Consider the following 24,499-nt stretch of genomic DNA (forward strand, 5'->3'; position numbering starts at 1 on the left):
AAAGTTTGATGTTAATTAATGAGAGACTTGTTAGAATCTATAATAATGTAATAAAATATTCAATATTTTCTTTGTAACAACACTACTTCTCAGTGATTACATCCCCCATATTGAACACCAGCCAGAACAATTATCTACTCTATACCTTTAACTGTGGCTAAAATAAGCTATGTTTGCATCCCATGCAAACCTGGGGATGATGTCACTCGCAGTTCCGAGAGTTCTGATGTAAATGGAAGGCAATTGGGAGCCTACTTTCATCAAGAAAGGAATTTATTCTCGGATTGGCTTTGAAGATGCAAAAAGATTTTTCTATGTTGATCGTAGGAACTTCGAACTGCACCGAGAAAAAACTAAAACTGGTGGAAATTAAGAAGAAGAAGAAGAGAAACTTCAACTTGTGTAAGGGTAGCGATTACACCTTCCACTAAACTGATTCAGGATTGGCTTTGAAGATGCTTTACTGTCAGATATTATTGAAAGAAGACCACATCTTGCACCAAAGCACTTGGCTCTGGTGTATCCTGGTAGCATGAAGCTCCTTTCATGCTGTTTTCAAAAGATCACAATCTTCTTTCTAGCATAACAGCTATGAAGTGATCAATACAATTATACAACAGAAATCCTTAAATGAAATACACAGGTTGAGTAGCCTTATATCAAAATGGGTGACAGTATCTTTACTCACAGTTTCACCTATGCTTAAATCCTAACACCTGATGTTCTCTCTCTGCCTCTCTCTTGTTTTTAGCCCGTCTTCTTCATAAAAAAACGTTCTACTCAAAGCTGAGCAGTACCAACAAAGTGAGGATGAGCATGATAAATATTTCTGTGCAACAGGAAAGACCCCAGTGGGACAACAAGTTCCAGTACCTGTTGACATGCATCGGCTTTGCAGTTGGATTTGGGAATATTTGGCGTTTTCCCTACCTTTGCCAAATGTATGGAGGAGGTAAGAAGCTTAGAAGACGATTACATCATCTATTTCATACATAACACCACAGCTCAATTATGCTTGCTGTGGGCCAATTCCATTACTGTATCACCTGTACATGTTTACCAATATGACAATGTGCAAAATGGTGAGCCTTATCTTTGTGCGATTCGTCACAGAAGCATCTACCCTCGCTGGCTTAGAGTCCAGTATTTACTTCCTCATAGCTCTCCGTGTGATATCAGGCTGCACAGCCACACATTCCTAAAGGAGCAGGGTCAGGGTAAAGTTAAACCAACAGTTGATCCTTGACGCGTGCACAAATCTATCAACTTCATATACTGAGACTCAGCCTGTTTGACCTCATCTTTGAGATCAGTCACCTACATTTACATGGCTACTTTTTCCTTAGAGTACTTGGTACACATACAGTGATTAGAACTGATTTCAGGAAACTTCAAAAACATATCTTACTTTGCCTGGATAATGATAATTAAAAGCGTTTGTCACTGAGTAAAATCATAAATTATCATGTATAATATAAAGTGTGTTGATGATTCAGCGGATATTTATTTATATTTCACTTATCATCTTCAGGTGCATTCCTCATCCCCTACATCTTTGCTTTAGTGTTTGAGGGCCTGCCCCTGCTCTACCTGGAGCTAGCTATCGGACAAAGGCTTCACAAGGGCAGCATCGGCAGCTGGACCGCCATCTCACCACTGCTGGGTGGGATCGGTAGGTAAACTTAGTAAAAAACTATTATACGATTAATACGATTAACCTCCTTTATATCCTGGACTCATTTAATTACGGTTCTTGCGAAGAGTGCAATAACTACCATATACCAATACAGTATGAGGTCTATTTTTTCACCTGCGGGAAATCGTTGCATTTGAAAAACTATTCAATATTTCACACGCTAAAATATTTCTACTGGTTTAAAATGTTGTATATGATTTAATACAATTATTTTTCGATAAACAGGCATTGCCTCCATGGTGGTATCATTCCTGATATGTGTTTTCTACAACACCATCATGGCCTGGGTGCTCTGGTACATCATTAACTCATTCCAAAAACCCCTACCGTGGAGACACTGTCCACTGAGGGACAACAGCACAGGTAACAAAGACACACCTGTCTGTTAACCTGATTGCAGCCGTCTAATGAGCAAATTAGTTTTATTTAGAGTAATGTCCAGATTTACCTTGAACTTAGTAACTGTTTTGTTCTACGACACAAAGGGAATGCCAAATAAAACAAGATCAGTTCTTCTTTGAGGGAAAGTTTTGCTATGCAGAAGATAAGACGAGATACTATCAACAGATACCAAAATAAAATATATAACATTCAGCTACAAAACCAAAGCCACTATTTAACCCTTCTCAGAAATGTATAGATCTTCCTTTGTTAATGTTTTCCAACCTGTACGTGCATCTGTGTAGGTTACAATGAAGAGTGTGAGAAGAGCACTGCAGTGAATTATTTCTGGTACCGTGAGACCCTGGACATCACGCCTAATATTGAGATGAACGGCTCTGTGCAGTGGTGGATAGTCGCGTGTCTGGCCAGTGCCTGGTGCGTGGTCTACATCTGTTTCATCAAAGGCATCAAGTCCATGGGAAAGGAAAGGTTTACCCTGAGAAAACATACACACTGAATTAAAAAGTGTCCATTGTATCATAATTGTTTTTTTTCTTAAAATATCCAGGCTGTGTATGTGACATCGACCTTCCCTTACCTGGTGCTCACTATCTTCCTGATTCATGGTCTCACTCTACCTGGAGCTACTGATGGACTGCTGTACCTCTTATCTCCTGATGTAGGTGTGGTGAATGATTGGTGAATTTCTACAAATGATGTAAGACAAAACAACAATCTGAATGCGTTATCTTTATGCTCACTACAGTGGAAGATACTGAAGAACCCTCGTGTGTGGCTCGATGCTGCCACCCAGATCTTCTTCTCTCTTTCTGTGGCCTTTGGAGGCCTCATAGCTTTCGCCAGCTATAATGAAGAGAGGTAAGAGCTAAGCGTCCACACATGTCTCAGGAAACACTCGGTGCAATTGAACCTTTGCCTTTGATTGTGTTTCTGTGTCTTTTAGAAACAATTGTGAGAGGGATACACTTATCGTAGGACTACTAAACAGCGCCACATCTCTGTACGCCTCGATACCAATCTTCTCTATTCTGGGATTTAAAGCCAACAACGGATTTAATGCCTGTCTACGAGAGTATGTATGCACATCAGGAAAACAATCAAAACACCTTCTTTGCTTCCAAGTACAAATTAACTTTTGTATCTCCTCTGCAGAAACATCTTGGCTCTGACCAACCACTTTGGGTTACCAGACCAGAACATTACAGTGGACAAATATGAGAACTGGTTTGATAATCTAAACCAGACCTCTCCTACTGAGGTTGCCAGTTTGCAGCTGAGGCAATGTGACCTTAAAACATTCCTTGACCAGGTACTGTAATTTTCAAAACACATCTTCCCTTAAATCCTGGCTGTGATTGACTCTTTCCTCCCCTTTCTCTCCTGGAGTACAGGACATCATGTGCCAGTACAACACATTCAGTCTTTAAAGGTTTCTTTTTCCTCATTAACTTCTTTTAATCTTCCTCCACAGAGTGTTTCAGGTACTGGCCTGACTTTTATTGTGTTCACTGAGACAGTGATAGAGATGCCAGGCTCGCAGGTATGGGCCGTGCTGTTCTTCGTTATGCTCTTCAGCTTGGGCCTCTCCTCCATGTTTGGCAACCTGGAGGGAGTCCTCACACCTATCAACGACCTCAATCTGGTGCCTAAGTGGATCCCTAAAGAACTTGTTGCAGGTACATGTATATCTTATATGTATATATAAAACAAATAATTGTGTCGCTTTTGAATTTGTTCCCATAAAAGTTCTCTTTCTCTCTTTTATAGCCATCGTCTGCTTGATCGCCTTCCTGATGGCTCTCATCTTCACAATGGGTTCAGGGAACTACTGGCTCGATATCTTTAACAGCTACGTGGGCTCTGTACCTCTACTCATCATTGCATTGATGGAGATTTTTGGAGTCATTTATGTTCGGGGAATAGAAACGTAATCCCTCTTTTTCTTCTTCCTCCATTTCAACAAACATATGTACGTTTTCTGATTCAAGTACAATTTGAACCCTCCATTTTTTTTTGATCTCTTGATAGTTTCTGTGAAGATATACACTTCATGACCGGCAAGAAGCCCAACTTCTATTGGAAGGCATGCTGGATGGTGATCAGTCCTTTGCTGCTAATGCTGGTGATGATTGCCTATGTGGCTGTGGAGGTACAGCAACGCCTCAGCTATTCTGCATGGAACCCAGCTTATGTAAGTAAGCAGGTTAAACAATTTAAAATAAAACAAAAATGTTATATCGTTTCATTTTAAATGTTGTTTTTTTTTGTCTGTTTCCACAGGAATTATTCCCCCAAACTGAAGTGAAGCCATACCCAGACTGGGTCTTGGCCATAATCATCCTCCTCTGCGTGGTCCCTGTGCTTTCCATCCCTATGGTGCCCATCTACAAACTGATCTGTCATGGGCTCACAAGGTCCTCTGTTGCCCCTGAACACAACCCCTACTGCATTGGTACTTAGTAAACCTCTTATAAAACCTTAAAACATGATTATCCATCCATCCATTTTCTACCGCTTTATCCTCCACAGGAGGGTCATAGGGGGAGCTGTGCCAATCTCAGCTGACATAGGGCGATAGGCGAGGGTCACACCCTGGACAGTTCGCCAGTCCATCACACATATAGAAACAAACAACCATTCACTATCACACTCACACCTACGGTCAATTTAGAGTGACCAATTCACCTAATCATATTGCATGTTTTTGGAATGTGGGTGGAAGCCGGAGAATTTGAATTCTAAGAAAGACGGAGACAACAGTACTGTGCTAACAGTCTTCAGAACAAATGGGGAGAACAACCAAACTCCTTAGAGAAAGGCTCTTGTTCCGACTGGGTCACGGATCTGGGTCTTTTTGCAGCAAAGCAATAGTTGTGCGGCTCTAATATAATATAGATATTTACGGCATATTTATTAAATCATCCACAACATACAGGCAGGAAAGTCCTGGTGATGATGCGGATTAGCAAAAAAAGGCAAAATGGAACCTCTCTGCATGGATGCTCCAGAAGGTCAGTTGCCGCTGGCTAATAGCACACCTTGTACAAAATATGGCTATATTTGCTCATTAAAAGTTAATAATTTAATGTTTCAAGTTGACTATTCGGCACACTGCTCAAACGGATCCATTAAAACACCACGCACCACAAGATTCCTGAACACCTTTTACCCCAAAGCCATCATCACACTAAACAATGAACTCAAAAACCTGCCAACATGACGCACCCCAGCATGGTCATGATTTTACTGCAGTGTTATTGCAACGCACCAAATATATTGCAATATACGTGTTACTTTAAAGTGAAATGGACTTTTTTTTTTGCTTAAATGCTGCGTTAAAGTGTCAGCACTGATTGTGGGGTTAAATGAATGTATGTTGGAATGTGTGAATGTATGTATTTATGAGTCCTACATTCTGCCAGTGCACATGGATTTTGTTGTATGTTCTTACAATGCCAATAAAATATCTAATCTAATCTAATCTTTCACCGACTCTGCTCTTCTAAAAGCCCAGACTTTTAATTGCTTATTGCACCTGTCTATAAAATAAAGTGTAGATTTGCTTTGACTCATTATTGTAGTGATGGGGCGTTGTAGAAGCATCGTTACGCCAGCAGGTGGCAGAAACAGGCAACTCTTTGGAACAATATGAACACAACACGAATAATTAAAGATGTCAGTCGTTCCTTTCTATGCCAGAAGTTTGCTGCCACTTATGATCACCTCATTTCGATTAAGGCCAGATCGTGAAGGGAGTCCATTAGGTCTCTGAGTCGTAACAGACAAGAAATCCAGACTTGAGGGGTTATTATTTAATTTATTTTAAGTCTGCAGATAAAGCAGTGTTACCGTGTACTATGCCAGATTTTCATTAACAGGTTTGTGTGACGAAGAGCGGTAATGCACTGATCTCAGCTCAGAGTCCTAAAAACAGTAACGAGATGTCTTGTACAGATAACAGCTGATACAGCAGCAGCAGCACCGCTGCTATGTTAGCTTAACTTTCCATGGTAACAATTAACAGTTGAGGTGAACGGCACTTTTATTGTCATCGGGGGAGATTGACGAGTGACATCAAGCGCACACTTGTGTGGTGTAGACTCTTTGACCTCACTAGACGTTGTGAAGGGGTTTCTCTTGATCACCGTGTGATATTTGTGCAGATCTGTGAGAAACAAATATGTTTTTCTGACGTCGGTAGAATATGATGTGCACAGATCAAGACAATGTTTGATTTAAGACGATAATTTGACACACATTTTGAGTTTAAGAAATATTGCACCTCCTGTGATTTGGAAATTTCAGCTAACTGTATTGCGATTTTGATCAAATTCTGATTAATTGGTTAGCCCGACTCTCTTCTGACCTCTAATTAAGGATTCCACTGAACAGCTATCAAACTCCAGGCACAGAAATCACTGTAATTCAGCCACTTGAATTCAAGCTTAAAGCCTTCATGTGTAATTCATCTGTGGTTGTGTGTGGTGACAAAAAACACCAAAAATGTTCCATGTGTCCAAATACGTGTGCACTTGACTGAACATCCAGGGTCATATTCCACCACAGGAGCTACAGTAGTTAAGCCTGTGGGTTGGAGCATATCAACAATAGATTGACGATATTGTATCAGTTAAATGGCTTGATTGCCATTATTAGTACGGTATCTGTGATAAACAAGGCTCTGGATTTGCGATAATTAATACAGGATTCTGTTGTTGTTGTTACGAGTATTATTATTATACTACAAAGGAAGCATGTGTGGATGGGTTTGTTGAAAACTAAACTTACTGATTAATTAATAGTATCTCTAATCATTAGACTAATTATACGTTTATTATCTTATTTGGTTTTCAGTGTTTACATCTGCCAAGGAGGTTATATTTGTGTGCATGTGTCATTTGTAGTACTATACAGTTGTTGAGATAAATACTATGTTTGCATGCTGGCACCAAGTGGAAAGGCTAATGTTTAAATAATCCTCTTTAATATTTAGGGTTTTAATAAGCAGCTCTGCAATTTATGTTTGAATCAACATACTTCAACAGGTTGGTGATGAAACAACTTCATCATAACAACTTTGTTTCAGTGATGACATCCTCGCAATATCGCTCAGCAGGTTTACTACCTTTTCATTTAAACAAACAGGACACTAAATCACCACGCTTGATGTTTATCCCGCTCTTGTTTTTGGCCTGACCGCTTAAGAAAAAAAAACAATAAACCCTAGGATATCTGACTCACTGCTGATCCTGATTGGACGGTGAAGGACAGCCCCCTGAAGCGGGTCGGATAGAAGACGAGAGTAAAGAGCCGGACATCACTTTAAGTGAACCACTCGAGACCTTCTGACGTACAGATCTGAGATCAGAGCGGCAATCCTCTACTAAATGAAAACTACACTATCTGAGTGAAGTGTATGCAGGGATTAATAGAGCTGAATCCTTGGGTTGTATCAAGTCTTTTGACCAGCTGAAGATGAGCAGTGTAAAAGAGGAGGAGAGACCCCAGTGGGACAACAAGGTTCAGTACCTGTTGACATGCATTGGCTTTGCAGTTGGACTTGGAAATATTTGGCGTTTCCCCTACCTTTGTCAAATTTATGGAGGAGGTAAGACACTTAACATTTATTTTTCCCCATTTCATATTACACCACAACTTAACTGCATTTGCTGTGAGAGAGCTTGCGTGTTTTATCCGAAATGTTGTCCAGTTTAATCAGTTATTATACAAAAGGACCATTGTGTTGTGCATGGTATCAGGTCACGGCGTTATCCTTGTGTGATTAATTACAGGGAGCATCAGGAAGCTTTTTTCCCACCCTTACTATCTTAAATTCCAGTATTTTATTCTCTATATCTGTCGATGTGATAGCTTTGGCTCCAAAGCCACAGAATTTTAAAGGACCAGGGTCAAGGTAAAGTTTACCCAACACCTGATCCCTGAAATGTGCACAAGTCTATCAATTTCACACACCGAGGTTATGAGTTTCGGTGTGTAAAGACTCAGCTGAGCCTCCATTTGACAAAAGTTATTCGCCTACACATTTTTATGGTTGCTCTTGCTTCATGCACTCATGTTTTTAGGAACTTGGAAAACATAACAAAAATACTCCCTGGTGATCCCGTTCTCCAACTTAAACTGCCACTGACGATGAAAGTATGTGGATAATTCAGCTGATGTTTATGTTTACTTATCGTCTTCAGGTGCGTTCCTCATCCCCTACCTCATCGCTTTAGTGTTTGAGGGCCTGCCCCTGCTCTACCTGGAGATGGCTATAGGACAAAGGCTTCGCCTGGGTAGCATCGGTGCTTGGAACACCATCTCACCAATACTGGGTGGAGTCGGTAGGTGAACTTAGTAACAGAAGAAGTGAAAAGAGAGAAAAAAACCTTCTTAGTTTTTACTCTTAACAGATTAGCAGGATTACATGTGTGTTATGTGTTTCAAGAATATGAATTTGAACTAGAAAGCATCATCTACCATTACAGTATGATGTGTATATGCACGCCGGCAATAACATAACATCAGTTATGCATAGCCGAATAGAAATCGACGAACGAAGATATTTGGCCACATGATGGAATGCCTTTCTGCCAGAAATTCTACTATGTGATATATATAAAATCATGAGCAAAATGTTTTTGTGCAAGTGGTACTTAAAATATAAAGAAAATAACATCAATGAGGGAAAAACTCACACTATTCAATGTACTTTTATACGCAGGCATCTCCTCCATGATTGTGTCATTTATGGTGTGTCTTTTCTACAACACCATCATGGCCTGGGTGCTCTGGTACTTCTTTAACTCCTTCCAAGACCCGCTGCCGTGGAGCCACTGTCCTCTAAATGTGAACCGAACAGGTAACAAAGACCCCACCCACTCGCCAGTCTGTCTTTCTGGCTGCCTCCGATACTTTCATTGTTAACACAGAAGTACAGCCTAAGTGGCAATTTGTTAAATACTTATTTTATCAAATTCGTAATTCATTTATTTAACTACACATAATTTTACAGGTAAACTATAAAAAAAAACATTTTTAATTACAACACTAGTGGATTGTTTTATGACATGGGATGGTACACCAAATAAAACGAGATGACGAGGGGTTGTTCATGTAAAGTTTTGCCCAGCAGCAGATCATATAAAATGTGACGAGAAACTATTATATTAAAATAGGTTACCTGGAGATAAGCGTTTTAAAATGCATTTTATTGCTTATTGGAATGTAAAAACAAAAAGAATTCTCCCTGTGTTGTTTTCCAACCTGTACGTGCATCTGTGTAGGTTACAATGAAGAGTGTGAGAAGAGCACTCCTGTGAATTATTTCTGGTACCGTGAAACGCTCAACATCACGCCTAGCATCGAGACGAACGGCTCTATACAGTGGTGGGTAATCGTGTGTCTGGCCAGCTCCTGGTGCATTATCTACATCTGTTTCATCAGAGGCATCAAGTCCATGGGAAAGGAAAGGTTTACCCAAAGAAATATATATATATATAAAAATGTGTCCACTGTATCATAACTTCTTCTTTAATATACAGGCTGTGTATGTGACTTCCACCTTCCCTTACCTGGTGCTCACCATCTTCCTGATTCGCGCCCTCACTCTGCCCGGAGCAACTGATGGACTGCTGTACCTCTTTTCTCCCGATGTGAGTGTGGTCACTTGTTGCCATTACAGGTGCTGGAACACTGCTTCTCCTATGTCGGTGTAGATTCTCATCCAGCTGGGTCAAAGTTTTCTGAAAGTAATTGAATCCGTAGCAAGTGGACTTGAAGATTTCTGGGAAAAGAACTTCTCTCATCCAAATATCTCCTTCACCTCTGAAAGTTCAAAGTCATAATGGCAGTTATTGGGTATGATAGAAACTAACTAACGAGAGTCAACTACAGTCGTTAAGAGAGCTTTAGGTTTCTACTGACGGTCATTTAAGTGTTGGAGTCACCTGAGGTCACATGACACTAAATTAGACGGGTTGTTTCCTGGGAAGGTTTCTCAGCTTTAACAGAGAGGTCTTCCTTCACTCCTCTTTCAAACCATCAGTCTCTCGGATATTTCTCCTCCATTAAAAAGGTCCAGTATGTAATATCTACAGACGTCTCATTGGGTGACTGCAAAGTACAACAAACTAACCCCTCCCTTTCCCTAATACGTCAGAGAGCTGCAGTGGCTCTCACATATCAGAAAGCATGTCATCCTCAAAAAGCAGCTCAAGTATCGTCTGAGGTTTCCGTAGGTCCAGATGTTCTGAACAAACTTTAGGAGTGAACCTCTCAAACTATACTTGTGAGAAGTATGTGAAATTATACATTTGAAATGGTTCGACAAAGTTGAGAAACCATCTCGTAACACCACCTGTCTCACCTCTTTAGGACAACGGAGTTACTTTGAGCGACAAAAGAGAAAAAAAAACTAGGCAAAATAACAACTGTTCAGTGGGCAGTGGATATTATGAGTTTAGGATTATAACATAATAATCCATCATGATATCCGCAAGAGAAGATATTCATATTTCACAGAAATTCAAATGGAATGACGTACACCTCACATTACAAACTTATTCATGATGCAAAATAAATCTACTGACGTCAAAAACAGACTGAGAAATTAAATAGAATCTAATCCAGCCCGCAGTCTATTCTCGTACAAAGCGCAAAGTCTTGTTGAGGAAAAACAGCCAAAAACAAAGCAATGACAAAAGAGCTGCTGGATGTCCTCCTGTTGTCTGCTGTGTCGCGTTTGATGTGATGTTTAGACACAACCCACCTACTAAGTAAATGCACTTTTCTCAGTCGAAATGTAAGCCTGACCTACGGCTTTACCGTTCCAAACTGTACCAAACCGAACCCTACAATGATGGAAACCCAGCATAAGTGGCGAGCCACAAATAACTGAGAGGAAGGCCACGTTGGCCTGTAGGCCGTAAGTTTGACACTTCTGCTCTCGGGTGAGAGGTGAAACACAACAATCTGATGTGTTATCTTTATGCTCACTCTAGTGGGAAATACTGAAGAACCCTCGTGTGTGGCTCGATGCTGCCACCCAGATCTTCTTCTCTCTTTCTGTGGCTTTTGGAGGTCTCATAGCTTTCGCCAGCTATAATGAAGAGAAGTAAGAAGAAAACTGGCAATTACGCGTGAGGAAACATTAACTGTACTGTATTTGAGCTCGTTTTTGCTTCTGTTCTGTGTCTATTAGAAACAATGTTGAGAGGGATACACTTGTAGTCGGAATTATAAACAGCGCCACATCTCTGTACGCCTCTATATCAATCTTCTCCATCATGGGATTTAAAGCCAAAAATGTCTTTAATGCCTGTCAACAACAGTATGTATGCACATCAGTAAAAAATTCAAAACATCATCTTTGCTTCCAAGTACCAATTAACTTTTGTATCTCCTCTGCAGAAACATCTTGGCTCTGACTAACCACTTTGAGTTAGCAGACCAAAACATTACAGTGGACAACTATGACCACTGGATTAAGTATTTAAACCAGACCTCTCCTACTGATGTGGCCAGTTTGAACCTGAGGCACTGTGACCTTAATACATTCCTTGACCAGGTACTGTAATTTTAAAAACATTTCCAATCTTTCTAATGTTTGTCTTCCCTGAAATCCTGGCTGTGATCTACTCTTCCCTCCCATTTCTCTCATGGAGTACAGGACATCATGTGCTGGTAAACACCTATGCAGATCACTATCTGTTTCCTCATTAAATTCTTTTAACCTTCGTCCACACAGAGTGCTTCAGGTACTGGCCTGGCTTTTATAGTGTTCACTGAGGCAGTGATAGAGATGCCAGGCTCTCAGGTATGGGCCGTGTTGTTCTTCGTTATGCTCTTCAGCTTGGGCCTCTCCTCCATGTTTGGCAACCTGGAGGGAGTCCTCACACCTATCAACGACCTCAATCTGGTGCCTAAGTGGATCCCTAAAGAAGTTTTTACAGGTATATTCAAATATGCTCAAATGTTCCCAAAAGGCAAGAGATCACATTGCGTTGCCTTTGAATTCATATTCATCAAATCTCTTTTTTCTCTCTTCTATAGCCATCATCTGCCTGATATCTTTCCTAATAGCTCTCATCTTCACGCCGGGTTCAGGGAACTACTGGGTGGAGGTCTTTAATTCCTATGTGGGCTCTGTACCTCTGCTCGTCATCGCATTCATGGAGATTATTGGAGTCATTTATGTTCGGGGAATGAAAAAGTAATCCCTCTTATTCTTACGTCTTTCAATAGAGCTCTGCAGTCTTCAGTCCTTAGATTTATGAGCAATTTTAATTCCAATTTCTTTCATTTCCCCCCCGTGTCCACTTGACAGATTTTCTGAAGATATTGAATACATGAATGGGAAGAAGCCCAACATCTTTTGGAAGGCATGCTGGATGGTGATCAGTCCTGTGATGCTGTTGGTGGTGCTGGTTGCCTATGTGATTGTGCAGGTGCAGCAACACCCAACCTACCCCGCATGGGACCCAGATTACGTAAGTAGATTGAGGGTGTTAGCATAATGTATATTCTTTAACCTTGTTTTGTTCAAGCTCGATTTGACTGTATTTCTTATTCTAAGTCACTGTTTAGTACAATTCAATTTCAGCAATATTTAATAAACCCACCCCTCTCCAACTACCCAGCACCTAAAGACAGGAAAATCTATGACTAAAAAATATCTTGGGACAATTTCCTGGCTACAGAAGCAGATTTTGGTCAAAAAGGAAGCAGCATCTACCAGTAGATTCAGTGTTTTTTTATTATTAATCTGCCAACAGACAGAAGTGAAAACAATCTCCATCGTGGGTAAAAACGTGTAATACAGTATTAGTTTGTGTTATATGCTGTCCATGTTGAGTAACCTATAGTTCAGACAGATACTTATTACAGTAACCTTGATAACAGGTGCAATGAGTCAATATTTTTCTGAGAACGACAATGAACATGTTTAAGGCTCTGAGCAACAAAATACAGCTTTCAGTTTCTTCCATGTTTGACTTAAAAACACACACTTAAATTGGAACATTGGAGCAACAGAGAAGCCCTTGAATGCGGCCTCACATTAACATGCTGCAATTTGAATTTTGCACTCCTGAGTGTACACAGCTTATGGAGGCACAGAGAAACAGGTTTGTCAAAAAGAATGTGTTATTAATACGTACCCAAACTGAAACGCTCTGATGACAATGTCCAGGTTTATTTTTAGTAATAGAACCAATTTGAATAGATTGAATAGATTTGTTGTGAAACTACAGCCATAAAATAAAATTATAGGAGATTATATTCACATTATATCACATAATATTTGTACTTTTTTGTATGTTTCTTCAGGAATTATTCCCCCAAACTGAAGTTAAGCCATACCCAAACTGGATTTTTGCCATAATCATCCTCATCAGTTCAGTCCCCGTGCTTCCCATCCCTGCGGTGGCCATCTATAGACTGATTCGCTATGGGTTCAAAAGGTCCTCAGCTCCCACTGAGCACAACCCCTACTGCAATGACGGCTTTGAGTGTGAAGCACAGGAACAGAGGAACCAGAGTGCCTAGGAGACGTTTCAAGTAACACATTTACTGCATTCCGAAGCACAAAACCTCTTCCCCATGGTCATCACCACGACTATGGATCTTTCCTCTTGAATCAGGAGAGAGCCGACATATAATCAGTCACTTTTAACCTAACTATAATTTTTTTTATGTTTACATTCAGCTGGACTTAAATGCAGCTCACACGCGTTTTCCTCAAAGACAGATTTATCGGACAGCGTAACGTCACACTGAAACACACGCTTTTCTTTGCTTTCAAGTTTATAAAAACTAAAACACGTGAATATTAACTTCACAAATCAGTAATGTATTGAACGTCATCATTGTGTACAACATTTGACTCACTCATTGTAATTATTGACAGTATTTCTGTGAGCAGATGATATCATGGGGCATTAATGGAAAACTACCAGGAAGTGTAAATCAAAGTCCAGACCGAGTAACAGCTCTGGGCTGTGACCTGGTCCAGTTCTGTAAATTGAGGATATAAAATTATTCATCTTTACTGTTTTAGATTATTGTTTTATAGGCTGTGTTGGCTTCAATACTGGAGTGCCTTGTTTATGATGTAAGTAGACCGAGAGGCTATTTTGTCTCTTTTTACAGACTGTGTGACAGATACTGTCGATGAAAATTGTTTTTTTTTCATTAACCGATTTCAACACACTGGTCATGAATGTCTTGAATTTGGAGATCTTAAGCTAAAACTCACTGGATTAAAACTGTCAGAGAAGCTGGGCATCATACCTTTTAGATGCTGAGGGTTTCAAGGTTGCTGGGAGCTATAAATGTGGCATGCTGGTAGTCTACATCTGGATGGCCAAGAAATCCACCGGAGTCTTTGGGTTAGTGGCCTGTCGGACTCTGGCCAACCTCAGATCCCCCAGACGCCGCTCCAGACTGCGCTTCCCTGACCACAGATGACAGGAGGTAATGAGATTGTGCTTTTATTTTCCTTTTTTTGTGTGTGAACGGTAATATTCATCCATCTGAACATTTACCAACACCTGTGAAATCAAATTAAAGGCAGCAATAAGCCACCTTTAGCACAGCCCATATTCAAAGATATTGACCTAATTGCAGCAATTTTTCAGAGCGAAAGACATATGTGCTTATGATTTCTTAGACCAACCATATGTCAGTGAGTGAAATCCTGACAAAACCTGAGGATTCTGCAAAATACTTTTAACCATTACACAGACGAAAACAAACCAATTTGAGAGAAAGACAGTGGCTATGCTTGACTCTCTGGTTAATGATTTACACTCATTAAACACAGTGAGAGTCAGCCAGGCTGTCAATTTAATTCCAATTCACTGAAATCATGACAGAACTACTAACGTGCTCTACTAAAATGTGATTCTCTTCATAGAGGCTGGAAGCAGCTTTATGTTCATTTTTCCAATAAAGCTTTTGCATAAAGTGAAACATGAGAATTTGTTGTTATTGTTTTTTGCCTAATTAGGTTTCTAGTTAAATATTGAAACTAAAATGTTTAGATTATGGATTTTTGTTGATGCAAAACTGTATCTATGCTTTCATGTGTTGCATACGTAATATTAAGAGAATGTGTCACAGCAATAGCACCATTCATTGTTAAACCTTCTTTATAAAGCTTTTGCTTGAGGGTACATACGTTTGTGCAGGTGTGGGAGCAGATCCTTATACAGGGGGCGGTGCGGCGACAGCACAAGCGAGAAGGAAAGACAGAAAATAAGCTCCACTGCTTCATACTGCATAATGCCCGTCTGAGCTTTGCTGCCTAAACTCAATCCTGAAGAGAGAATAAGAGAGAAAATGATGCATGCTTCACATAGTTTACGTCACTTTTCTCCAGATGTACAGTAAACGACGGGAAATGTTGCCTTTGTTGCAGAGTCTGATGAGATGATTGGCGTACTCGGCCATGTCCCATATCATCTGCAGGAAGTAGTCAGTGTTCTTGGCAACTGTTTGAGCAAAGGGCAAACTCTGGGCACAGACATGGAACCTGAAGAGGACAAAACGAATGAATAAGAGCGAGAGAAAACAGAGACAGAAGCTGTGCATTCAGATATTTACATTCTGAGGTAAAGGTAAGTTCACAGCTATTGATTGACAACCTTAACTGTGTTTATTTAAAAGGCAGTATTGTCTTCGCATGCCTATCTATTAAGTCGAGGCCAGTGAGCATACATTAAAGCGCAGTGTGTTTGCACACCCACACTCACTGGCCACTTTATAGGGTACAACTGTTCAACTACTTGCTACTGCAGATACCTAATCTCAGCGACTCAATCGATTTAGGCACGCAAGCAAGTTCAAGACAAGCTGCTGAAGTTCAAACCAGCCTTCAGAATGAGGAAGAAAGGCGTTTAAACAGAACATTGTATGATTGCTGGTGCCAGACTAGATGGTCTAAGTATTTCATAAACCGCTGGTTTGCAGCCTACACTTTAGATGTTTTCTTTTTTTTGGACCATTCTCTATAATCCCTCAAGTAGTGCTTCCCAATGAGCAGCACATCTATGGGTGGAAAGAAATGGCTATTTGATGTCAGAGGAGAATGGCCAGACAAGTTTGAAATGATATCAAATCACATGCAATTTTGAAGCAGATGGCCTCAGTAGCAGAAGACAACACTGGGTCGCACTCCTGCCACCGTATTAGATGTCCTGTGCCTAATTAAGTGGCCAGAGAGTGTGTTTCGATGGACATATATGTAACTTACTAATAAAAAAATGAATACACAGTGTTATCTGTCAACAAGAACAGAAAGGTGAGTCTCTGTTGTCACCTGAATGCTTGGAGCAACACCAGCTTGTAGATGTTCTTGTAGACTGCCTCAATGCAATTGGTCTGAAAAGGAAAATGGACATGCAGCCATTATAGTTAGTTATAAAAGGAAAGGTGCAGCTAGAAATAGAAATATAAAAATAAATATGTGTGGGGCTTCCACTGCATCAATAATAATGAAACCAATATTGTATTAAATATGTCTACATGATATACAATACAGTATGCAAAATTAACCAGCCAACATATTTGTAGCCCTCTGTCCTAGTTCCACATATTTATAAATGATACATTTGTTGTTTGTTTTTGAAATGTCAAACTCCGTCTGTATCATGGAGCTTGACAAGTTTACTACCACTTTGTTGCTATTTATCTTCCAAGCGATAACCTGGGATGTTTTTGAATGAAAATGTAGATAAAGTCTGCCAAAGAAGGACGGGGTCATTGTTTTTAACCATTGTAGCTTGTGTCTTTCAAGGAGACTGCTAATGTATTTGTTTTGAGCCCTTCTGTGTTTGTGGCTACAATTTCAAAAGAGTTCTGCTCTTCTGGAGCCATAACTGTGTAATAGTGAGCATTCACAGGATTGTGATTTCACCTTTTGAAATGATTACTTCTCTGACCTTTAAGTCCAAGAAGAGGGTGTGGCATTTGAGTCTGAGAACAGCCATCAGTTTCCTCTTCATTTGCTGTCCGGCTGAGTGAAAAGAGCCCAAAGTGAGGCTGTAGCGCAGAGACAGACCTGCATAGCTGTGAGAGATGAAAATTAAACAAGTGAACAAAGATGACGGGACACGTGGAGATGCAGTTCTACTCAAGGATATTAATCATTTGTGCTTAACTGGTCTTTTGACTCTAACTCTAACTAAAGTTAAAATATTGTATATCAAATCACATTTGCAATATCTGTCAGAAAATGTTTTCCCTAACTTGTTCAAACCTACTGATGACTATAGTTCTATTGTTGCAACTTGCATGATGTCAAGTGTTCTCGTCATACAGTCCACAAATGACACATTAAATGTCCAAGAACATTAAAAAGGCATGTTGCAGTGTGGCAGCCAGGTAATAAACTTATATAGGATTGCTAAATTCTCTGTGTCTAGCCGACATAAGAGTATTTATGAGACGATACAAAGTGCATGGGGTCAGTGATGAAGCATACAAGAAAGAATAAAAGAAAGATGTCATTAAAAACTCACAAAGCCCCATGAAGGGAATATACTTTGAGCAATAACTCTGCAGTATAATTACAACTGACGTTCACCTGGAATAGTCTTTGTAAACATCCAGGGTGTGCGTGTCAAGGAGCAGTCCACACCAGGGGAAAAGGCAGTGGAGGGGCAGAACGCAAATATTTGGACAGGAACTCACATTTCCCGACAGTTGAAAGTTGACCACGACCTTCTGCGGGTTGACCACCAAACCATACTGTGGTACCCCGGCCAGTAAGACCCTACACACAGAGTGACAGTGCTATTATCATTAATAATTAAAAAACAAAGAAGGCATCCAGCTGTTGGTTAAAACATTACAAAAAAGGGTATATCAATTGTCTGTTAATCTATATGATCTTAAATTACCAGAATTAATTTAATACATTTAATTCAACTGAAAAAAAAAATTTTGTAATGTAATTTGCTGCCTTATCTAAAGTATTTGGTATTGAAAAGTGCTCTAGAAACATATAGGATTATAATAACATGATGATAACTATAGTGCTTTTTTAATTTATTTTACAATGTTAGGTTTAAATTGTGTAACCAACTACAAAACATTCTGAAAGTGTTCCAACAGTAAAAACTCCTGAGGTGGATTCTTATGGCAGAATTTTTTTTTGTTTTCTTCAGTACAGTCTGGCAGCTTCATCCTACCTCTGGGATATGAAGTTAATAATAACTGATATTCTAAAAGTTAATGAAAGTGCAGAGGGAAATGTGACAATGCTGGTGTGATTCATACTCAAGGAAGTTGTGTGCTTCCTGCAGGTCTGGGGTGATCAGAAGGAAGTCATCCACCAGTCTCATCAGACACCTACAGGAGACACACATACACATTAAGATTAAGAAAGACTGCCCTCTGCTGCTGCTTGTTTGTTACTGCATCCACAGAGGACAACATTTACTGACACACAAAGAGGTGAGAGCTGTACCTTTTGTTTTTAATGATATCTTTGAACAGCACATTCTCCATGTGACCATAGCAGAGACAGCAGAGCAGACTGGACACAACCGATCCCTGGGGAATTCCTCTGCACTGACGGTATGTTCTGAAAAAAAACAAAAAAACAAAGCACCATAGTCAGATTAAACATCCACTAACATCGTATGAAGTAATACTAAAATGGCATTTCTTACTTTTTTCCAAACTGAACAATACTGCCAGTTAGCATCTGGGTGAAAAACTGTGACGCGTCTTTCCCGTGAAGGTCTGAGCAGAAATGCTAGAAGAAATAAGTATTGAAATGCTTAAAAAAAAGAAGAGAAAATTGTATCAAACATCCTTAGCAAAAATAATCATCTCAGGATGTTACCTGCTCTACCAGTATGGCATGATGAACTCTGCCTTTTTTCTGCAGCGACATCACAAACCCCTTCATGTTAGTGGATCCCATGTTGTCCTCCAGGAAATCTGCCTACAATGACACAAATGAGAGTCTCTGTAATGGCCAAAATATATGACATAAAGAACACACATGAGCATGTGTGCAGCGTACCTGTCTAACAAAGCCCCTTTTCAGGCCTTCGTGGGAATCGGACCAGATCTTGGCAAATCGGCGGATGGTAAAGAGTTCTTCCTGGACGGGTGACAGGGCCTGGGCAACCACTTCAATTAGTTTGTCATGAGGCAGACTCTCATAGGCTCCACTTACATCCACCTTAAAATTGGAGAAATTACGGGATGATTAGACAGTATTTATTCATCGCACACTTAAAATGCCAAATGTGAGTATGGTAACACAACAGTTTTGCTTTAACCTTAACAAAGTAGAGGGGGCTTGGCTTGTCCTTTTGGGCCGGAGCCAAAGAGCGCAACACGTTGTGGATATCCGTCATTCCCCACACAGTGGAGCCCAGGAGAGAAGGAGTGGAGCGCACACAAGCCCGCAGCATATCCAGCAAGTCCCGAACACGCCCTTGAAAAAGCTGTAACAAAGAAAAATGTCCTAAAAACTCATGCTTTCAACATGTGTTCATACAAAACTCATTGATATAGGCATACCCTTGTTTTAGGATCTGCTCCTATGACTCTTGTGATAGGCCTCATGCCATCAGTCTTGGGAATGAAGCGCAGGCGGGAGATGACTGTGGTTTTGGGAAGGGATGCCACTTGTGCTGGAGTCAACTCCTCCATCTGACCCTTGGAAAGGTGACCTCTAAATCACAAAAATGTTTTGTGAGCTTGTTGTCAGTGACTGTAGAAACATGAGCATTTTTCCACATGTGTATATGAGTTTGTACCTGAAGGCCAAATCCTGCAGTTTAGCCCAAATTTCATGTCTGTAGAACCTCAGGGAATTCTTCTGGCCCACACACTCAGTGACATAGAAGCAGGCTCGGACAAGGCTTACAATGAAGCCATCCACTAGCCAAGCCAGGAACTGACCCAGGATCTGGGTCCGGTATGAGAGCTCACTGGGCGGGAACCTGCCTGCATATGAGAGTGTTCACATCAGCCAAAATACGACAACATAAGAGAAAGAAAATAAATGCCACAAATAATAAATTCACCTGTCTTACTGATCTTCAACCAGTCACAGTCATTCACCTTCATCTTCCACAGCAGTTCAGCCAGCGAGAGCCGCTCAGCCTTGCCGCTGCACAGGAAGGCCCTGACCCTTGCAAAGAAAATCACGCGGTTGTGGTCGGAGCCCCACAGCTCATGTGGGATCACGGCAGAGAGGCATTCCCTGACAAATAGGTAGACGCGGTGAGGTGTACAGTGTTGATGCAAGAGCGAGATCAACTCTCCCTGTCCTGGATCGCTCCCCTCCACCAGTGGACACATGCTCTGCAGTGTTCTGATGTAAGGACATCTCCTGTGTTGACGTAACAGCTGACAGAACAGGGGGACCATTTTGAAAAATCGCCTTGGGAGTTTCTTTGGCTTCCTTTCCAGCCCGTTTAGATAAGCCATTCCCTCAAAGAAGACGATTCTTACCAAATCTTGCCCTTGTAGCCTCTTGGGTCCAACATCACTCTTCTTTTTCCTGTTGAGTAGGAAGCAACGCATTCCCCTTCCACCATACAGGAATCCCAAAGTGCGGATGAAACACTGTGAAGGAGGTAAAGGGGGGAAACTACCTGATCTCCAACTGGGGCCTCCGTCCAAGGGAAGCGTGATTGTTTGCATTTCAGCAGGCTGTTTAGAACCAGTACCATTTCCCGCAGGCTTCACAGTCTGTGTTTGTTCCACAGGGTTCACAGTCTGTGTTTGTTCCACAGACATCAAGGGCCCTCCCTCCACCGTCTCAGTGCAAACCTGTTTGATGTCCTGTGTGGGTTCTTGCCTTCCTACTCGTCTTCTCTTTCCTGAGCAAGTCTGACCCGTCTCCTCTTCCTTTTGATCAGTTTCTCTCTTTCGTTTTCTTCTTTTCAAATGTTCATTCATTCTGTTCCTCCTCTTACTGACTGTGGGCTTCTGAACTCCATGTGTCCTTCTCAAGGTCATTGACTGCGGATACCTTCCAAACCGAGTACCGCCTTGTGCACTACGATAAGGATGGAGACAAAACCCAGCGGAGGCGTTAGCCACGGACACCCTGTCATACACGGGAAGACCGCTAACCTGAAAAACACATGAAGGAGGGACTGCCACAAACACAGAGCAGCTCTCCAACAGGTACCGCGTGATGTCGGTGCCAAGACGTGCCGAGACTTTCTTCCACAAATCGCTGCCATGGATGTAAGCGGCACTTTGAGTTATATCTCCTTGGAACTTGAAGTGGTCTGCATCGCGCTTTTCCTGAGCCAAGGACAGAAAATTGTAGCCATGTGCCAAGACGTTTTTTTTTCGTTTCCTTTTGAGATTGTTAAGAACAAAGGCCAGAAGCTCAGGTAGAGTGCAGATCTGTGGTAATAAAATGAAGAAAATAGTATTATAATCTTCTTCACAAGTAAGAAGTATCTATATTAAACTGTAGACCTGCAACTAATGATTATTTTCATAATTGACAAATCTGTATTTACTTGATTTCCAAACGTGGAAATAATAACATTTTTGAATGTCTTGTTTTGTCCACAAAGCAAAATTATTCAGTTTTAATGATTCATTTGTTATATGGAGCAAATAAACCAGAACTTTTCACATTTAAGAAGCAGAAAAATCAGATAAAATTGTTTTAACTATTAAAAAACACTCAAACCGATTCATCTTTCAGCAAAATAGTTGACGATTAATTCAGTAATCGATAATCAATAAAAAAATAAAAAAATCGTTGCAGCAGTACTAAGCTGTTTCTCTGACACAATGATGATAAATTAAGTGTTTAAAAACATAACGATAGATTAAGACGATAATATACAAAGTAAAAGCTTTTGCTGACGGTCAAATTGAGTTTGCAGCTAATTCAATATGATAACGTCACGTGACAACCTTAAAAATAGTTAGCATGACAAGCTAACATTGTTTTGTTTATATATTGTTTATTCCCAACTTAAAAAGCTGTGTGAGTTATATTACATCACATTTAATTTAGTTTAGTCCACAACATCTTTTACGACCAAAGCGAAGGGATAACACGACTCCGGTGTATTTGTGAAACGTGTTAACCCACTGGAAAGTTAGCAAAAACATTGGAGTCTGACTTTACCTGGCTGCAGCTCGGTATTTGCTGTAGTTCCCTGTCGAAGCAGACAAAAACAGATCGTACAAACGATTTGAAGCGGTTCGTGTCCGACTGTTGGAGCAGCACAGCCCGCTGTCCCTCTCTGAACACGACGCTGTCCGCGAACTCCTCCAGGGTCTGCGTGTGTCGGTACAGTGAGCGGAGAATGGCCAACACGGCGGACATGTCAGCCGTCGACATTCTGACGGTTTTATTAATCACTCAGAAACATGTCTGACCGAGAAATGCTCACACCGTGGAGAAGGAGGAGGCTCACATGTTGACGGCGAGTTTTACCTCACCGTTTCAAGACCCCGCGTCAGGAAAAGCCAATGAGCGAGCAGCTCATTGCAAGCGTCCAATCAGAGAGCCGCATACTGCAGAGAGGAAATCACGGTTGACCAATGGCGAACAAGAAAAGTCATGTTGTGTTTTTCTTCTTCTTCTTCTTCTTCTTCTTTGAATTAGGAAATGGATGTGTTATACATCTCACGGTATCAAGCATAATCATGATTTACTTACTTTGTTTTACAAAGTTATCTTTTAAAAATGATCATATTCAGGATTAAACACATAATGTTTACTAAAATAAAAAAAAAACATTTCTCAATTACCAACAAATTATCATAAATAACAAAGAGCTCAATATTGATAAAACATAATTGAACTTTCCATTCAGGACATAACTAAGAATCCATTTGCTGCGTTTACTAATACACATAAATTGTCTCAATATAACAAAATTAGATATTATTTGCATATTTTCCTACCAGAACAAAGTCGGTAAATATGAGGCCCACCTGCAATACCACCAGATCATATAAGCATTTATATAATCTTTATATAGTACATTTTATAATGATCATAAACATTGTTTAAGCCTTTTTATGTCTTAAAGAGATATGTCAGTCTGTCAGTACGGGACATAATAATTGACTGATCAGATACATTAATAGCTACATTAATTGAGTGAAAATAAATGTATTATTAGTAAATACATTGGGTCATATAGTTATTATATTATTATCATATTAGGCATGGTAATAAATATCAGTCAGTATCAGTTTTGGACCGATAATGGTCGAAATCACTGCATGAGATATAGGGCAGATAAAAATGTGAAATCAATCCAAAAATCCTCTATGTTTCACATGCTTTATTATACTATGTAAATACAAATCAGCCAAAGCATTTTTCCCATCCCTAATAAATATATTATTCTATTATTTTATGATTTTATTCATTATTTTAGGTGCTATAAAATTAAAATATAAAGTGAAAGTAGAAATCTGTTGTATTTGTACATTTGTGTGAGACAACAGGAAAACAGTCAAACAAATCTTGCGCTCACTCACTCCTCCTGTGAGCGCTCTGTCACTGGCACAATGATTCTGTGAAGGCTGACAACATTCCTGGAGATCTTGAGGGTACAACAGTAACTGAATCCACAGAGCAACACCTCTGCCAGCTTTTATTCTTGACCCACAATAACCTCATCACGACCTCTGAAACTCCACACAGATCCTGCTGCAGTTTGTATGTGGACACTGTAGCTGCAGTGTGTCAAGAATTATAACTCTGCCATTGTTAGAACTCATGCAGTTCTCACACTGCATGTCAAAGGTGTAGTTTTGAAAACTAATTGGCTTTCCCCTACCCTGAAAGCTTTTAATCACTCTTTTTTCTAAAGTAAATATGCATTTTGGCACATTGTTGCCTCCACCGCACATGTTGGAAATGTAGACACTGCCACGTTTAAAATGTAGTCAATATTTCTAATTAAAAATACAGTTTGAGTGTTAAAGTGTGCAGGAATCCTCAAAACCTATTTATATTCAAAATGTTGCTGTTGAACAGTGCCATGCTAAACTTTAAACTTTAAATTTTTCCAAATAAACCTTAGTCATTGTAACAGTTGGCAGTGGTCCTTAGCTTTGTTTAGGTCTTTTCATGTGTTTAGTCGTGATGTATTGCGCTCTCCTTTCGTCCTCCTGAGCTCACTCTGTCACTCTCACTCCATTAATGTGTTCCACTGTTGAGCTCCGCAGCCATGTTGCCCTTATAAGTACATGAAACCCTCTGCTCTATACAGACAGACGGACACGACTTCATCAGTCACACTTTAGATTACAAGAAGCCTTTATTCATATAAGAAAAAAAAACCTTCTACGAGACTGTCGGTCCTAGTTTTGTGCTTACAGCAAAACAGCATGTGTGTGTAAAGTGCATTAAATGAAACTGGGCATTCATGT

At 40.2% G+C, this 24,499-nt stretch overlaps 3 protein-coding genes across 3 annotated transcripts; 2 read left to right on the forward strand and 1 right to left on the reverse strand.

The window, feature by feature from the left end:
- Positions 1–816: 816 nt before the first annotated feature.
- On the forward strand, positions 817–4,561 carry LOC310935608 (inactive sodium-dependent neutral amino acid transporter B(0)AT3-like; the record flags this gene model as incomplete). The annotated part of the gene is made up of 12 exons (XM_083899541.1): positions 817–952; positions 1,532–1,672; positions 1,922–2,059; positions 2,383–2,564; positions 2,649–2,759; positions 2,847–2,959; positions 3,045–3,173; positions 3,254–3,410; positions 3,573–3,777; positions 3,869–4,028; positions 4,130–4,292; positions 4,382–4,561. The coding sequence occupies 12 exons, from the start codon at positions 817–819 to the stop codon at positions 4,559–4,561; spliced, it is 1,815 nt and encodes a 604-aa protein (XP_083755667.1).
- Positions 4,562–7,576: 3,015 nt separating this feature from the next.
- LOC310935609 (sodium-dependent neutral amino acid transporter B(0)AT3-like) lies at positions 7,577–13,648 on the forward strand (the record flags this gene model as incomplete). The annotated part of the gene is made up of 12 exons (XM_083899542.1): positions 7,577–7,709; positions 8,305–8,445; positions 8,826–8,963; positions 9,388–9,569; positions 9,646–9,756; positions 11,104–11,216; positions 11,304–11,432; positions 11,513–11,669; positions 11,850–12,054; positions 12,155–12,314; positions 12,429–12,591; positions 13,430–13,648. 12 exons carry the CDS (start codon positions 7,577–7,579, stop codon positions 13,646–13,648), a joined length of 1,851 nt encoding a protein of 616 aa, XP_083755668.1.
- An 803-nt stretch (positions 13,649–14,451) lies between these two features.
- On the reverse strand, positions 14,452–22,448 carry tert (telomerase reverse transcriptase; the record flags this gene model as incomplete). The annotated part of the gene is made up of 16 exons (XM_083899934.1): positions 14,452–14,555; positions 15,282–15,419; positions 15,511–15,635; positions 16,422–16,483; positions 17,044–17,170; positions 17,688–17,876; positions 18,383–18,454; positions 18,573–18,689; positions 18,778–18,863; positions 18,954–19,055; positions 19,137–19,298; positions 19,399–19,566; positions 19,643–19,796; positions 19,882–20,071; positions 20,152–21,490; positions 22,233–22,448. 16 exons carry the CDS (start codon positions 22,446–22,448, stop codon positions 14,452–14,454), a joined length of 3,351 nt encoding a protein of 1,116 aa, XP_083756060.1.
- Positions 22,449–24,499: the final 2,051 nt, after the last annotated feature.

This window comes from Microchirus variegatus (genome assembly GCF_963457635.1).
Source record: "Microchirus variegatus genome assembly, chromosome: 13".
Lineage (NCBI taxonomy): Eukaryota > Metazoa > Chordata > Actinopteri > Pleuronectiformes > Soleidae > Microchirus > Microchirus variegatus.